Consider the following 18,750-nt stretch of genomic DNA (forward strand, 5'->3'; position numbering starts at 1 on the left):
TCCTCTAGTCTGGAATCACGATATACAAAGGTTCTTTGCTGTTTTACTCCGACGGACTACTTTGCCTAAACTAAGCGTGGGAAACGTATACACGCCTTTGCGTTGTGAGGAGACCTGATCCTGCACTCTTATCCTCTCATCCTACAATACTCGTGCATCTCCACCCTTTTGCTCCGGAGACTTCCTTTTGTAGGGGTAGAACCCCTCCCCCCCCACTCTGGCCACGCCCCTCAACGGAAGGACAAAGGGAAAGAGCCCAAAGACTCGATCCTTGTGGGAAAGCCAAGACATTGGCGGTTCCAGCTTGTGGACTCCTTGGGATGCTTTCCCACTCGCGGTTTGCTGCTTTTATCATGGTTTTGATCTGACGCGTCAGTCAACAACCTACTGACGCCAGTCACCATGGCGACGGGACGCGGCTGGATTTTGAGGCAGCACAGTTTAGGCTTCTTACGTTCCCCGGGCCCTGTGGTAACTCATCCCTCTGGAAAGAACGCCGACGCGATGAGTTCCTCTGTCCCGGGCAGGTAACGGGCACCGTTTGCGTTCCTTTCCGTGGAGGGTGGGGGCGAAACACGGCCAGAGATAGGAGAGTTTGCTTTTTCGGGACTGCGTCCTGTCAGGATACCAGAGCCAGCGGCTGTGGGATTCTGGGCGTTGTAGCCAAAAGAAGTGCATGCCACCACCTTCTTTGCTCTCAAAACACGATATATATATACAGAGTGCATCCACATTTTTTAGTATTTATTCATTCGATTTTAAAAAAAATGAAAGTCACTTCATGACTTTCTCGTTGGCTCCTTCTGTACTTTTAATATCAAAGCCGCTTGAATGTACTGAAACCATTTTTCTTGCACTCTTATTAAGGGGAATATTTTAAACTGTATTTTATTTTATCTTTACTACACTTTTGTCCTTAAGAGGACCCAAGGTTGTTTACTTCATTAAAAGACAATATTACAGCTAACAATGAGTATACAAATACTGCAAGGGATCAAACACCGTTTGAAAAAAAACAACCAAAACAAAACATAAGCAACATCAAAATACATTCAGATCAGTAAGGTACAACAAGCCATTTAAACACCTCGCTCAGGGAAAGGTTGCCTGAAGAAAAAGATATTCTCATGCTTGTGAAAAGACATCAAAAATGGGGCCAGCCTAGCTTCCTGTGCTCAGATTGTTATTATGCTTTCTGTTTTGGGGGTTGCTGGGTGGAAAACATTTGCCTTATGTTTTTACAATGAACTGTTTCCTTTGTGTGAGGGTACCTGCCTCCTTTTCTGGCATTGGTTTGTCTGATATGTATAACTACCAAATGAAACTTTGCCCACAATTGACTTTTGCAGAGAAGAAATTTATTTGACTACTGTTAAAATAATCAGGAGGACAATTAATAATAAATATCCAGCCAAAAGACAAAACCATAATGTCTTTTGAGCAGAGGAGAGGCATTATTAGACCATCACTGTTCTTCTTGTTAATATTATTATTATCTTACACTTTTTATTTTTCAGCATTAGTGGGGCAGGTGGGCCAAAGGGCCAAGTCTGAAAATTAGGAATCTTGTTTGGAAAATCACTCATGTTTGGATTTCGGAAACAAATTAACAGCTATTGGCAATTGTTTTAAATTGGTAACTAGAGATTTTGAAGTAACTAGTATGGGAAAGAGGGCAACCTGATCTTGCTTCCATATTCTTTTATTTTCTTGCCTTAATGTTTGGTTCTTTGCAATTACTGTACTTTCTATACTTCTGAGGTTGCTTGCTGATGGAACTCCAACATCTACAGTATAAGGAAATTTTTTCTTAGTTGCTAATCCAGAAGTATGACATCTGGCTTATTAAAATCAAATCATTATGTTGTTGCTGTTAGACCATAGATATGATTCTCTGTGAGAACAGCTTCTTTATCACCTACCCTCCCATTAGAATGTCAGTCATGTTACTCTAAAAATGTTTAGACAATTTTTAGCAATGCAATGGGTCAATCATCTTGATGGATATCTTTAGTAGATACAATGGTGTTATTCTTTTCCCTTTTAGTGCCTCAGCAAAACAGTCCACTACTTTGGCTCTGCCGCTCTCTAAAGTCAAAGGGATGCAAATTCGCAGTCGGCATTGGAAGTCTGCTATCAAATCTAATTCTTCAGTCAACTTTGACAGGTAAAATAACCTGTTGCTTTATAGTAAAATTTGAATGATGGTTATTCATTTTTTATTAATAAAAGGAAAATTACAAATAACAAAATTAAAACTAAAATTCAAACTCAATGGTGACTACACACAATACACATTGAACTATTCCCACCCATGCTACCTTCACCCTTGGGACTAGGTGACCAATAATATCAATTTGTACCCCTTTTCGTCGTATTTCTCTCCAAGAATACATTGAGTCTTTTGCTGGACTTTCCCCTTCAAAAAGACATACTGCAAGTATAAATTCCATACATCTTTGAAATCATTAGACTTTACCATTCCTCTTCTTATTTTCATGTCATATGTTAACTTATCATTAATTGCTAAGCTCCAAATTTCTTTATACCAATCTTCAAGACTGATTTGTTTGTCACCTTTCCAATTTTTTACAAATATTATATCTTGCTACCATAACCGTTATAACAACTAACTCTTTTTGATCTTTTTTCAAATGATTCTTAATTATGTTCAGGAGGGCAATAATTGGCGATATCCGAATATTGCATCCAATCATTTTTCTAATTTCTTTAAAAACCAGTGCCCATTCTTTCTTATTTCACACATTCACATATGCATATAGGTCCCTCTTTCCTTCCTGCATCTCCAGCATTGAAATGGTATGTTTTTATTTATTATGATGGTTATTCATATTTGAAAAATCTGTTGACTGCAGTGGCATGCCCTCTTCTGTGTATGTTCTAGCCTTAACGTTGTATTCCAATAATGGTCTTCTAAGAACAATTATAGTTTAAATGTTTGGTTCACAAACAAGACAAGATTGTCTTTTGGCAATTTTTTGGCAGGTTCAAATGATTATATCATCCTACCTATCTTTTCTCTGATGGTACTATATCCTACCTTCCTTTCCAACCTGCCAGATAATTGCCAAAAGACAATCTTGTCTTGTCTGTGAACCAAAATGTTTACTCTGATACGAAGCATGACCTAAATTACATGTTTCCATATGAAGTTGAACTTCTAGGGATCATTCTTTTGTTTTTACAAAGACAGGTTTTTTTAATTGAGTTATGGAATTTTAGGGGATGTCTTTAGTTTTACATATGGATGGCATTGCTTTCCTTATTAAACCCATTGTTTATCAAGTCTGTTCATAAGAGTGCATGACTTTCTCATTTTCCTTATCCAGCATGCCTTCAGAGATACTACTGAAGATATTCTCATACTTGGATGCTCAATCTCTGCTTTGTGCTGGCTGTGTCAATAAACGTTTTTATCATCTCTCCAGTGACAAGTAAGAGAGAGGAGGCAAACAGAGTATAAAACCCCAGTTACAGTGGGCCCTCGACTTGCGAACGGCCCTAATTGCGAACGTTTCGGGTTACTCATCACGACGTTTCAGGTTACTCATCACAAGTAGCAGACCCTACTTGCGAACGCAGATTGAGTTACGAACCCAAAAGGCAGGGAGAAAGGGCGGGAAATTTGAATTTCCTGCCCTTCCTCCCTGCCTTTGGAGCTTTCAAAAGGCTTCCTCCAACGTCGGAGGAAGCCATTTGAAACCTCAGAAGCCAAAAAGACAGCGAGAAAGGGCGGGAGGTTCAAACTTCCCACCCTTTCTCCCTGCCTTTTTGGCTTCGGAAGCAAGCTGGGCGGCCAGGGAGAAATCGGCTCCCTCCTTTCACCCGATGTTGAGTCCCCTTCGTGCCGGGCTGAGCTCAGCCAGCGCAAAGGGGACTCAGCATCGGGTGAAAGGAGGGAGCCGATTTCTCCCTGGCCGCCCGGCTTGCTTTTGCGTGGGAGGACTTTGGCCGGAACGGATTAATTGGTTTCCAATGCTGTCCTATGGAAAATGCTGGCTCAATTTACGAACTTTCCGATTTACGAACAGACTTCCGGAACGGATTAAGTTCGTAAATTGAGGGCATACGTTTAAACCAGTATATGAAGTTTGCTAAGAGCTAAACATTATTTGATGCTATAATGAACTTGGCTGGCAGAAAGAATAGGGTGCCCTTTGTGATCACACTTGAGTAATAAAACATGATCTCCACAGAGGATCTTGGCCCCAGTTAGGGTAGAAAGGGTCTGTTGAGGTCAGGGAGAGGAACGATGTGCCATTTGGCATGGTCTTCCCATGTGAGCAGCAAAAGACTTCTTTGTAGTCCAATCAGCTGTCCATTAAGTGCATTTGAGGAGGCTCAAAGGAAGTGAAAAAATTTTTTACATTGGTCTTCTCTCCTTTGTCAGTGACATTCCATTTTCTCCCTCCCCTGCCCCGCTTCCTTTTGTTCTTCTCTCACTTTCTCCTCCCTTGAAAACTACAGCCGCAATGGCAGAGGCTGCTATCTCCAGGCAATGAGTATGCCAGAAAGAGTGCATGCCCTACTGCAGGGCCAGAAAGGTGTGTCACAGCTCTTAAAGGGGAAGGATGGATTGTTCTAAGTAGAAACACTTGCGGTCAAGGTTCCCCCCCAATCCAAACCATGCCATCAGTGACCCACATACCATATGCCAGTGTGGGCAGGCCCAGTCCATCAACATGTAGAGGTTCCCAAATTTTTTTGTAAGTACCGTGGTGCCTCGCATTACGACATTAATTTGTTCCAGCGCAATCGCTGTAGAACGAAAGCATCGTAATGCGAAAATAAAAAGCCCATTGAAACCCCTTCAATGCGTTCCAGTGGGCTGGAAACTCACCGTCCAGCGAAGATCCTCCATAGGGCAGCCATTTTCGGTGGCTGTCTTGTGAGGTATCCGTCCCAGAAAACAGCGGGGAGCCATTTTATTTACCCAGTGGCCATTTTGAAACCGCCGATCAGCTGGAGGAAAATCGTTGTTTTGCAAAGAATTGGTTCCCAAAGCAGGGAACCCATCATCGCAAAGAAAAAAAAGCCATTCAGACCATTGTTTTGCGATCGCAAAAAGATCGTCGTAATGTGGTTTCGTCATAATGCAGGGCAGTCGTAAAGCGAGGCACCACTGTAGTAGAATCCTGTTCTCAAGAGAGGCAAATGTTGTAAGTAATGCTCAAAAGGCCCAATTTCCTTCAGACTTGAAGTTGTCTGTGCTCTTAACTTTTTAAAATTGGACTTACAACATAAATGCAGCAAAATCTTTCTTGGGGCTCTTTTTTTTTTAGGAAAAAAAGAGAGGAAGAAGAAATTGAGAACACGAATATATAATGCAATGAATTCATCCTCCAGCAATTGGATTCGATGTGTCATCATGAACAGAAAATTGCACAAAGCTGAATGTTGATTGCTAATTAGCAGAACTTGTAGCAGTTTGACTTCATTAATATCACTGAAAGTGTTGCCATTGGATTTTTTTTTAAATAAAGAGTTCTGTCACCACTTTAAATAAAAACTCAGCCATCTTAAGTCACATCCAGGCCTATGGCATCTTTCAGAATACCAGAGTCATGTTTTTGTTACAAAATTCACAAAGAGCCATTTGCCATGTTAATGGTTTCTTTTTGCAGTCACAAAACTGCTGGGTCAAAAATTGTCCCAAGATACCTATTCCATTTTGTCATTGAGATGCTTTTGTGATCCAGCCAAGATAATGTATTGAGACATTTCAGTAAGCCATGATGCAGGGAAACAGCAAATTTTGGCTATCAGTAGGTTGATCCCTACAGGAGGACATGCAAATTATAAATGAATTCAGCAAATTAAATGATATATAAATGGAATTTAGATCCTAACACTTCTGCTGTATTAGAATTTCCACATGGTAAGAGAATGCTGGAGAAGTCACTCAGCACATGTTATTTTTACCTGCTTAGATAAGGATTATCTAAGGCTCATGGTGTTTAAGGAGCTCAGAAAAATCCTGCGTTTTAATGTTTTCAAGTTACAGATTGATTTGCCGTTATATTTCTTAACAGTGTTTAAAGACCTAAGCTCTTTAGGTCTTTAAACAATGCGTAGGTCTTTAAACAATGTGTGTGTTTGTTTCTTTTCTCCAGTTCCTTGTGGTTTAAAATGTACGCTTCAACTTTTCCGCCTAAAAGGAAAAAATGGAGAGCCAAATCTGTTGAGGAACCAACAACACCTCTGAGCCCTCCAGAGTCTCAAGAAAGGGAATCGGGATATTGGAAGAAAGAGTATATTTTGAAAAATATAGCAGCTATTAGAAGTGACATAATCCAACTTTTAAAGCCAATAAATACTTATACGGGTCTTCCGCTGAAGATGGATAAAGCTATCAAGTAAGCAAAATTATAAAATATACGTGTACAATTTTGAAATAAGTCTGCATGTTTTCTCTATCAGCTAATGAATAAAAATACTTCAGATAGTTAGATGGCTATGGTTAAGTTTTACTAACTTCTGGTTAATGTTACCTTGTAAAATAGAAAATATAAATTTATAGCACTACAGTGATCTTTCTGTTTTGGTGTCTTTGGTTTTGCTGGTAGTAAAACAACAAAAAAGTAGAAAATATACATTGATTTCCGTTGGAAATTTGGAACAGGCTAGTTACTGCAGATGCACATTTCTATATGCTGTATATTAAATTGACAGTTTAAAAGCTCCTTTTGCTTTCCCAATAACAGGTTCTCTGGTTTGAGATGGGTGATCATACTAAAGGACAAAAATGGGAAGGAACATATAACGGATCAATCAGATATCTCTCTGAATGAGACATCTATTACTATATCTTGGTACAGTGTAAAGTGGCCATGCTTACAGATGTTGTCAACTTTGCAGTTATGTGGAGTGACACCAGTACTTTTGAATAAGGGTAAAGTTTATAAGAATGGGTAAGTTTAATTTAAAGTCAGTTATTTAAGTTTTATATTCTTAGTACTTGGTACTTTCTGTAGAAGCTGTTGCTTGAGCTCATTATGCTTATTGCCATTATTTCCTGGAGTTATTTTTCATTCCTTGCAAGTCATAGAATCATAGAATAGTAAATTTGGAAGGGGCCTATAAGGCCATCAAGGCCAATACCTGATTGATGCAGGAATACAAATCAAAGGATACCTGCCAGGTGGTTGTCTAAGTTTCTCTTGAATGCCTCCATTGTTGGAGCACTCACCACCTATTGAGGTAGTTGGTTCCACTGTAGCAGCTTTTGACTGAAATACTGTTGCTTAATGTAATAAGTCACAACTAGAGCTTGTTATTGCATGCTGTCAAGTCAGAACTGACGGTGGTTCTAACAGGGTTTTCAGGGTAAGTGAGATATTTAAGGTGTAATTTTACTTGTTCCACTCCCCCAATCAGTTTCCACATCCAAGCAGGGATTTTCTGTTCTCCAGAGTTCTAGTCCGTAATTCTATCCACTAAACCACACAGGCAACAGGATTTCAGCTTCTGCGTAAATTATACAAGAATGTATACTGCAGCATTGTTGTTTGCAGATTAGTTACTCACCAGTAGCAATTAATAAATTGGACTTTGACAATGAAACAGTAATAAGGGCAATAGTATATTGAGCTGTGTGTCCTAAGTTGTATCTGCATTATCATCTACCGTGATTTTAAGGTAGCAGGTAAAGAGATGCATGCATATATTTGCCTGTGATGTCCACAGCACAGTGACTGCAGCTACTATTTTTGTGGGGTCAGGTAGCATCTAGATCTGAGACAATGGCAACTGATTGGTTCCTATGGCTTCTTTGCGTTATTCAGAGATTCTGCAAGAGTATGTGGTTCATACGTGATGAGAAATTTATGCTGATCTGTTGTTGTCACTTTTAACACATGAAAGTGACAGTCTGAAAAAGAAGAGGATGCTGTATTTGTGGAGGCTCTCCTTGTGAGCCAGAGCCCTGGTGTATGTGTGCATGTGGATTTGATAGCCTCACCTCCTTCAGGCAGTGGTGCCTCCACTTACGACCATAATCCATTCCAGAAGATGGATGTAACTCGAAATGGTCGTAAGTCGAATCACCATTTCCCATAGGAATGCATTGGAATGTGATTAATCCGTTCCAGCAAAAAAAAAATTACAAACAACCACACAGCAAGCCCCATCGGAAGGCGATGGGGCTTTTAAAAAACAAAGCTAAAAATAAACCACACAGCAAGCCCCATTGGAAGGTGCTGGGGCTTAAAACAACAACAAAATAAAAAAAAATCACACAGCAAGCCCCATCGGAAGGCATTGGGGCTTAAACACACACACACACACACACACACACACACACACACACACACACACACACAGAGAGAGAGAGAGAGAGAGAGAGAGAGAGCAAGCTCCATCGGAAGGCGCTGGGGCTTAAAAGACAAACAAAAAATAATAACCAAAAATAAACTACATAGCAGGCCCCATCAGAAGGCACTGGGGCTTAAAAAACAAACACAAAAAATATCACAGCACAGAAACATAACCCTCCCAGCCCAAACCCACCCTGCAAAACCCTGTAAATGTACTTACTCAGGAGCAGAAAGCAGCACCAGGCAGTCCGAAGCCTCCTCCTATCACACTCACTGTAACTGCTGGGGCGAAAGAGCTACAAAGAAGCAGCCTCTTTGCCTGCCAATGGTTAGCAATTTGAATTCCCCGCCTTTTCCCCCTGCCTTTTTTGGTTGTAACTCAAAGCTCCGGCCACAAGTCAAAGCAAAATTTTGCGGCCGGAGCTGGTCGTAGCTTGAAATGGCGTAAGTCGGAACATTCGTAAGTCGAGGCACCACTGTACACATGCTTGTAGAAAAGGGCTCTTGTCTCATCTACACTTATTGCCCACACTTCAGGAAATTAGAAACACAGCTATTGACTTTTGTTGTTGTTTTATTTAACACTGGTAAGGGAAGTGAATAAAGAGTACATTGATCAATTCATAAGTTTTTAAAAATTGTGTTTTTTTAAATACTGTTGTGTTTATAATTGATTCTGAGGAAAACATAACGTTTTACTTGTTTTTAAGCCACCTTGAGTCCTCTTATGGGGAGAAAGGCAGTTTATAAATGAAACCAACTAAATTATTCTGCTTTTAGCTTACCATGTTGCTACTCATTGTTTGTTGAGAGATTAAAAGTAACTGTAACATTTCAACTGTATCTATTATTTGTTTAACTAACTTAATGTCCTCTGAAAGGCCTTGGAGGCGTTCCTTAATTTCCGAATATGATCTGGCTAATCTGAGTGAAAAGGCAAACATGATTGGTTGTGATCCATTTGTTCAGCTTTACCGCTTTGATCAAGGACTTCTGGTGGGACTTTGGAAAGTAAGTAAATTTGCTCAGTAAAATCTTGTGGTCATTTGTGGTTGTTATGTTATATTCAAACTTTTAATTTTTATGCAAGAAAAAATCAAGGGATTCAACATAGTTAAAATAGTTACATAAATGGTTCTAATGAAGTACCTCAGACTAACTAGTTGTTAATGTTTTGATTAATCTTTTTTTATAGTGGCTCATTTGACTTTCATTTTTGGCTCAGATTTCTTTTCTGTTTTCTTTACTGTGTCGGATTATAGAGATTTAGTATGTTCCAAGCTAAAATGGAATTGCAGGGGGAATGATTTTCTCTGTCTCACCCAACCTAACCAGTAGTTCTCGCAGTTTTAAAGATACAGATGCACAGTGAGATGATGAGATTAATATGTGTTTGACAAAACCTCTATGATTTTAGAAGCTGGCGTAGCAAATATATGTAAACACTTAGGACTTTCTCAAGTTAACCTTAGCTGGTTAATCTAATGTGGTTAATTTAATACTTCCTCCCATTTCATTGGTCTCCTTCTGAGTGAGTGAGTGATTTCCTTCTACAAATAGGAAAGGATGTAAGGCAGATATTCTGATTTCAAGCCAGGTGATCAGTCTCAGCAGATTAGCTGTTTTCTGAATGGTGCTCAGCTGAGCTGCTTACCCTTCTGTCTTACAGCTGTGGGATAACACTAACATTTGCTTGGAAGAATTGTGTACAAGAATTAGACATAAATGGTAGTCTGCTTTTTAAAAAACCTTCAAATAATATACAGATCTGCCTCTCTGTAATTTTATCCTTGGATTTAATGGGATCTTCTGGGCTTTAAGTTTTAACCTGTAAACTGTCCAGAGTAGTGCTTGCATTAACGGGGAGAAATATAAATGAAATAAGTAAGTAAATAAATAAATAAAAATAAATGAATGGCCATGTATATGACTTCAATTATGAAGTGTGCAATAAACATCTCACTTCTTTTCATTCTTCTCAGCTATACTGAACTTATTGCACATTTTTTATAAGAAGGAAGAAAACCTATTTTCTTCCCCTTATAAAAAAGCACATTCTAAGCAAGTGGAGTTTTGCATTTTAAAGTTATTTAAGTCATATTGCCATCTTGAGTAAAGGAATCAAGTGGCATTTGCTTCTGATATCCTGCCCCTAAACGTATTTCTTTAACAGAAGAACCAAGGTTTTGGGGGAAAATGTTAAAGTAAAATAATAAAATAAACTTCCGTAGTTCTTTAGCTGCACATTTCCCATTTATAACTTAAAAGAACAACAACAAGATACAATTGTGAGACAAGAAAAGATACAGTCGTGAGAAAGTTTAGCTCCTTTGTGCCCATGCCGATGTTGGGAGTCAACATTCCTCCCTCCCCATGCACAGACTTGCTGTCTCCTGGATGATCATTTGAGGCTTTCTTGGTTCTGCGACTTGATTTCAAAGTTTCATGGGAGCAGTCCCCTGAAAATCTATCAAAATGCAAGTGAATAGTAATTTGTTATAATTTTGGAACAGGAAGAAAGAGCCTTTATGTGGGCTTAAATGGGCTTTGCTTATAAAAAAATTAAGGGAAAATTAAGTACATTGGACTGAAATATATATTCTGTATAATTAACTTTTTCAGAAAAATGGAATTGCTTTCATTATGGCAAGTCTTCATCACCATCAACTTATTGAAAGAAGCACCCTTGGCACTGCTACAGTGTAAGTGCTGATGTATGAAAGCTAAGGGGAGTGGAGTACTTCAGAGTTTTAATAACTGAATTTCAGAAGAGCGTAGAATTTTGGATCTTTCAAAACATGAATGTGAATTATGTTGGACAGCATTTCTAGTAGCTGGTTTGCAAAGCACTGCAGAGATAGTTAGGTTTTTATGATAACTCCAGGGTGCAGTCTCACCCATAATATTGGTGTATGTGGGGATTAAGATTGTGTTTTGGTGTCTCTTTGCTGACCCTCTTCTCATGGAAAAGATTAATGCTGTGGGGCAGGTTGCTTTGTTATGAAAAGTGCTTCTCTTATACCCAGGCAGGTGGTTGCTGGTAGCTGTAAGGGGAAGCCCACAAAATGGAACAGTCTATGGGCATAGAGGAGCCAACTTTCGATTTGCTGAATCTAAATCTGCTCCATCATGTCAGATGGGCTCTGTGTGGGCCTGTAATCTGTGGTAACTGTGGAGCAGGTATAACTAATGTTCTTCCTACTGCTGCCAGACCCGGTGACTAAAGAGCGAAAGTAATAACTTTTAATTACATAGGAACATTAAACTGGGAACAAATTTGAGCTCCCGTTTTCTTCAGCTACAACAACCAATTAAAGTAATTCATAACCACAGGTTCCATATCTTTTCCCCTAGCTTTAACATTTGCTCAATTCTATAGTCTTCTTTTTCATCATAACCTATATATTTTATTTTATTTTTTCCCTCAAAACTTCCAGGCCGCTCTCTCTTTCCTTACTCCAGCCCTCTAGTCCCCTCCTCTACCTACAGCCGGTCATATTGCTGCCCTGTTAACAAGTGGATTGGCCAAGGTTCCGTTCACATAGACCTGTTAGTGTGCCCTATGTGTGCTAATTCTTCTGCAGTATAAAGGCCAATGAAAGTATAATTAATGATTCAGTGACTTGTGGAATGGCTTGTGAAAGTAGAACCAAAAACCGGGATCTTATCAAGTGCTGCTAGAGCACAATTCTCTGCCAGCATGGTAATGCTGGATTCCCAGGTTTGCCATCACAAAGACCAGAATCATTGCTGTAGCAGCCCAACTTCTCCTTGTACAGGGAAGTACTAAATAACTCCTTAAACAAGGGAGGAAAAAAGCAAAACCATTCATGCACAGTTACATAGTGTAGGTGGTTCGACTGAACATTTCCTGGTCATACTTCCTGGTCATAGAATTATGCAGGGACCCTATTAAATTTTCCAGGGTTGCTTTCAGTAGTTTTGTGGAGTAATTCTGATTCCTCACATAGAACTACACCTACAAGGTAAACAGTTTAACAATAGTCTCTCACTTGAAAACTAATAAAAAAAAATTCGTATTTCAACTATTTGCCATGTTGTTTCTTTCTTTCTATGAGCACAAAACAGCTGGGACACAATTGTCCTAATAAACCTAGTCCATTTTCTGACTGGGATGCTTTTATGACCCAGCCAAGGTAATGTATTGAGACGTTTCAGTGAGCCATGATACCAAAAGCAGGAACAGCATATTTTGGCTATTAGTAGGTTGATCCCATTTAGGCGGGCATGAGAAATCTCAGTGGATTTAGCAAATAGAAAGTGTCAGACCCTAACACTTCTGCTATATTGGAATTCACACATGGTCAGAAAACGCCTGAGAGTCGCTCAACACATTCCCCCCCGCTTAGATAAGGATTGAATTGCTCACTGTATTCAGTGAGATCAAAAAATGCCTGCTTTTTAATGTTTTCAAGGTATAGATTGGTTTGCAGTTATAGGTCTTAACGTTGTTTAAAGTTTGAACTGGTGTGTTGCATATGTACATGTTTCTTTTCTCTAGTACTGTGTAGTTCAAAATACACTCTTTTGTTTTGGAGAGCCAAATTTGCTGAGAAATCAACAATGCCCCTGAATGACAAATCTATTTACTGGCTGTTTACAATTTTGGTTAAAAATAAATACGGTCTCAAAATGTTTCAAAATGATATGGACAGAATGGACCTGCTAAAATTAAACCTATGTCTTTGAGCTGTGTAAAATATGCATATATGTCAACTTCGGGTAGAGGGGGGATTATCTGATTAAATCAGGTGTTCCTGAGTAGTGATTTAAATCATTATATAAATCATGAGTTTAATCAATTTGATTTAAAACACATCTACCCTGCTTCCTTTCTTGATATGGTTAGCTGATAGCTTTTTCAAAGCATAACATTTTACAGATATAATTGGGAGATATCCTTTTTTTAAAAGGCTGGAAACATCCAGACTAATTGTATATGCATATGTGTATGTGTGTGTGTGGGTATGCATCTAGATATATAAACTGATGGTTGAAATTTGGTGATTTCTAAAGACTAGATTTAAAAAAACCTGAACTGAAAAGTGTGGGCATTGTAGCAAGCTGCCAAAACATATGCAGATCCTGCCAGCCCCCCGCTATTAAACATGTTAGTTACTTAGCTGACTTTGTACACCACAGTATGTTCCTCACTATCCATTTTATTTCAGGAAGCATCCTGAAGCCCAAGATAAAGCCATCTTGGATGATGTTGACCCAGAATATGGCATGCATGGCTATCAGCTACACATTGATCTGTACAGCAGTGGAAATACATACATGTGTAGCACATTTCGTAGTTTGTTTTGTACAAAAGGTAGTACTTAGATTACATATTTAAAGTGGTTCTTCTAGGCCTGTCCTTAATATTTCATTTCTAAGTGTATAAACATAAGTGATATGAATCTTAATATTGAAGAAAAGTGTAGGAAATAAAATATGGCATTTTTACAAGTAGACTATATTTCAGTGCAGAGAAACACTGTTGTGTGGAGTTCTCTGTTCCAGGGTGTAAGAAAGTAACTTGGGAACTAAGATTCTAGCCCCTTGCATTTATTGAGTAGTTCGCCTCGAGTGGTTCCGGTTGCTACCTAATGTGGGAGCCTTTTATGGAGAAGGGTGGTATTTTTGCAAGCTAATAGCAAATCAAGGTACAGTGGTGCCTCGCACAACGATTGCTTCATACAACGATGAATTCATACAGCGATGGGTTTCTTTGAGGAATTTCCCCCATCGTTTAACGATGTTCTCTATGGGGGAATTTTACTTAACGATGTCCCTTTTTCGCTCCTGTAAAAGTGTCTTAAACTGTTAGAAACATGTTTTAAATGCTTGCAATCGTTAGCCCACCTCCTGAACCCTATGCAAACTTAATTTGGTGTTGTTCTGAGTCGTTGTTAATTTTTGGTGATTTTTAAAATTCTCCATTGAAAGCCTTTTAATGGTCCGTTCAAAGGCTTTCAATGGAGAATAAATAAAATCACCAGAAATTAACGACGACTCAGAACAACACCAAATTAAGGTTGCATAGGGTTCAGGAGGTGGGCTAACGATTGCAAGCATTTAAAACAGGCTTCAAACAGTTTAAGACACTTTTACAGGAGCGAAAAGGGAGATCGGAAAGAGCTTTAAAAGGGAAACGGAGATCAAAGAGCCCTTTCCGATCTCCCTTTTCGCTCCTGTAAAAGTGTCTTAAACTGTTTGAAGCCTGTTTTAAATGCTTGCAATCGTTAGCCCACCTCCTGAAACCTATGAAAACTTAATTTGGTGTTGTTCTGAGTCGTTGTTAATTTTTGGTGATTTTTTGTTTTTCCCTCATTGAACTCTATTGAACTGTCCGTCCAATGCATTTCAATGAGAAAACAAAAAATCACCAAAAACTGAAATTCTTAAGGATTTTTTAATATCTTGGTTCAAATGGAAACTGCAGCCAAGAAATCAGAAGACTGAGACTGGAAAGGGCAGCTATGAAGAAACTAGAAAAGATAATCAAGTATAAGAATATGTCACTGGAGACCAAGATGAAGGCTATCCACATTTTTGTATTTCCAATCACCATGTGTGAGTGTGAAAACTGGATAGTAAAGAAAGCTGACAGATGAAAATTTAGTTTGTTTGAAATATGGTGCTGTAGAAGAGCTTTGTGGATACCCTGACTGCCAGAAATAGACAAACAATCCTAAAACAAATTAAGCCTGAATTATCTCTGGAGGGAAAATTTTATTTTATTGATATATTTAATAGGAATATTTATATATTACCTGGTATATAAAATGACAAAATTAAAGCTTTCATACTTTGGGCACATCATGAAATGGCAAGATTCTCTGGAAAAGACAATAATGCTGGGAGAGGTTGAAGGCAGCAGGAAAAGAGAAAGAGTAAATATGAGAGGGATTTACTCCCTAAAGGAACCATAGGCTTGAGTTTACAAGAGCTGAGCATGGATGTTGAGAATAGGACATTTTGGAAAGCTTTCATTCATAGGGTCTCCAAAAGTTGGAGATTACTTTATAGCCTGTGGCAACAAGAAAAAAAGGAACTGGCTAGCTGAAACAATAAATTGGAATATTGTGCATTCCAGCAATTTTTTGCAGGCTCCACTTGTGCATCCATGAAGCCTTAGTAATATTTCATGCTTGCTCATTACCATCATCTTAACTGTTACAGAATCATACACAACTTGAATTTCTCTTCTTTATTCTCTTTGAGAATTGCTCTTCATTTCATGTTTCTTTGAAAATACTGGTCAGTGGATAATTACTCATAAGAGAATGAAATATTCAAAATGCTATAGACTTTATTGTCTCTGAGGTTCTGTGTCTTTTATATCTCATTTGTTACAGATTACATTAGAAATGGATACCTGAGGCTTTCAGTGATAAGTTACAAAAATAATGCCCAACACCTACCTCTTGTTGGAAACGTTGGGTTGTCTTGGAGAGTTGATGCATTTGAAGGCAATGTTAAGGTAACCTTTATTTCTTTTATAATTTAATGCAATCTTGATTGCCTTTCCATTTTAAAAATATTTATGGACTGACATTTCTTAGGTTCAAATACAGTTTCTGCATATGAGAACAATGTGAGTGTATATACATACAGCTGTTGAACACATATTATCTCCTTATATATTACCTATTATGAGTCTCCTCATTGAGAGAAAGGCAGTCTACAAATGACACTAAATGAATGAATGAATGCTTAAGTTTTGGTAAAATGGATAACCTTTCTTGGGGGAGTAGAAGAGTTTTCTGAATTTATCTCTTTAAAGGGTGATTGGTGTTATTACACCTTTTTATTCATTGGTTTTATAACTTGCCTTTCTCTCCAAAATGTGACTCAAGGTGGCTCACAGTAAGGTTATATAAAAGATACAACTAAAACACCAAACAAGTGCAAATGTTAACATATGATTACATTAAAAACACAATGTCTCACGTCCTCTAACCTAGTTAAACTGTCATTGTCTGACTTGGCACGTATCTGATAATGTCTATGGTGATTTCTTCTCTTGGAGCAGTTTGCTTCCAAAAGTTATGCAAGAGGACTTTGGCCAATTTAAAATGCATTGGTACACAACACCCTGCCTGGTAGAAAGCCTCTCCTCTATCAAGTGGGTAGTTTGCTAGAAGTCAGCCTAAATTTTAAAGTTTTTGCCTGTTGTTTGAAGGATAAGGTATCTTGGGGATAAACTTCCTGGGCCTGGGAGTAACCACTGAGAAAATCTTTATTAATATGGGGAGAATGGAGCCATCAAGTCTAGTATACTGTTTAAAGCATATTGGAATGTGTAGTCTGCATTTGCCACTGAAAATTATCAAAATTAGCCAATACCAATGCCTATCACAGCATTCAGCAACTATGGTAGGATTTTGTCTAGTTTTTGCAAAAAAGAAAAAAAAGAAAACAAATACTTTGTGTGTCCTCTGAAGATCTGCTAAATGGGGAATTTGGCCTGTTGATGGTTTTTGCTTGATTTGATGCTGTAAAAACATACACACATGGGCGTGTGTTTCCGCAAAAATAAGACAGAGTTTTATATTAATTTTTGCTCCAAAAATGCAGTAGGGCTTATTTTCAGGGGATGTTTTATTTTTTTCATGGACAACAATCTACATTTATTCAAATACAGTCATGTCATCTTCTGGTTGCTGCACAATGGTGGAGGGCGGGGTTTCACTTAACTAGGGTTTATTTTTGGGGTAGGGCTTATATTACAAGCATCCGGAAAAATCATACTAGGCCTTATTTCAGGTTAGGTAGGGGTGTGTGTGTGTATAAGGTCTTATTTTGGTGGAAACTGTGTATGTGTATACACATGCATGCATGCATGCATGCATGCATGCATGCATGCATGCGTCCATACAAACATACAAACATACAAACATACAAACATACATACATACATACATACATACATACATACATACATACATACATACATACATACATACATACATACATACATACATACATACATACATACATACATACATACATACACCTGGTATTATTTGTCATTCTTTGACAATGAAGGCAACTTTAAAGTTGTAGAGAGAATTTTGGAGGCATCCCCTTAAAATATTAATCATTGTAAGTGCCTGTGGAACATAGTAGAGATATTGCTTTTTCTCATTGCATTTTTTTCTTTTCCTCTTTTTTTTTTGTATTCTATAGAACTGTTTCATCATGGATGTCACCGTTCTGGATTATTCACAAAAACCATTTTGGTGTGTTAGTGCTCCAGTCTACATGATACTTTCTGCCAAACCATCTGTCTTATACCAGTATTTAGGACCAAGTTATGTTGTGAAATATGTAGATTCTACTGGAAAAGTACACATGGAGCTGGTGTGGATGGAAGAAACAAATGAATACTATGTCGTTAATCTGGTCCTTTATTTAAGCACTCGCAAAGTTAATAGTTGGTTTGGCACAAACTATTGAATTTACTTTCTTGAGAGATACTGTGAGATTTTTTTTCAGTTATTTGATATTTTTTGTGTCTCATAATTCATATTTTACAGAATTTCTTCTGTCAACTTTGTGTTGGGAACAAGGCTTAATTTTGGAAGGTATAATGTAAAATAAATTATTTTTTGTCTCTGGGATACATTTGTCACTGCATACATTTAGTCTTCCAAAAGTAAAGGAACAACATCCTTGTGTATTTGGGTGATTTCCCCACATTTTGAAGCTGTTTCTGCGGATATTTTTTCAGTGGACAGACCTACTGTATAAAAAACATTTCAGTGCTGCTAAAATTTAGGACAGCAGCTAAGATGGCTGATGTCTGCTCAACAGGATATTCTGCTTGAAGCCACATGGTTTAACCATTGTTGATGAAATGTTTCTTGCAAACTAATTGTGAACTTTATATTTATTCCAGAGGCGTTTTGTTTTTAAATTCATTCTTAAAAAACTCTTTCTGGTTTATGGATGTGGGATATTGTGCTTTGGGATCCACAATTCAGAATGCCAGGAAATGGCCTGATATTGCTGTACAATATCATGTCAGTGGTGTGAGCAGGAAAAAGGATGCCAAGTAGAGATGGGGATATTCATATTTGAATACGAATATCCCTGGCACAGCTGAACCTAATGAGGGTCTGCTCCTGGGACCGTACCACCCACTCACGTGTCTTGCTGCGGTGCCAGTCCCACTCGTCCGTCCAGTGGTGTCCGGAGCTCTGCTCTTTTCCGGCTTGGCTGGCCACTCAACAGCCATGCAGGAAGACTTGTCCTCCCACCCCCTGCCTAGAGTAGCCAGCTGAGCAGGAAGAGAGTGGAACTCGGGGTGCTATTAGAAGAAAAAGCGGGACCAGCACCACAACAAGATGCATGAATGGACGACCTGGTCCCGGGAGCTCAAGAATTGCTCTGGAACAAG

The 18,750-nt window shown here is 38.5% G+C and overlaps 1 protein-coding gene across 2 annotated transcripts; it reads left to right on the forward strand.

Moving 5' to 3' along the window:
• Positions 1-210: 210 nt before the first annotated feature.
• Positions 211-17,971, forward strand: FBXO15 (F-box protein 15). 2 transcript variants are annotated; one of them, XM_020801800.3, is made up of 10 exons: positions 215-527; positions 2,048-2,167; positions 3,351-3,455; positions 6,135-6,377; positions 6,726-6,932; positions 9,218-9,347; positions 10,959-11,038; positions 13,529-13,674; positions 15,704-15,828; positions 17,538-17,971. In XM_020801800.3, the coding sequence occupies exons 1-10, from the start codon at positions 403-405 to the stop codon at positions 17,805-17,807; spliced, it is 1,551 nt and encodes a 516-aa protein (XP_020657459.3). In that variant the 5' UTR covers positions 215-402; the 3' UTR covers positions 17,808-17,971. The 2 variants fall into 2 exon arrangements, with proteins under 2 accessions (XP_020657460.3, XP_020657459.3); XM_020801801.3 differs by lacking the exon at positions 3,351-3,455 and having other exon boundaries at positions 211-527.
• Positions 17,972-18,750: the final 779 nt, after the last annotated feature.

The sequence above is a fragment of the Pogona vitticeps genome, chromosome 4 (assembly GCF_051106095.1).
Source record: "Pogona vitticeps strain Pit_001003342236 chromosome 4, PviZW2.1, whole genome shotgun sequence".
Lineage (NCBI taxonomy): Eukaryota > Metazoa > Chordata > Lepidosauria > Squamata > Agamidae > Pogona > Pogona vitticeps.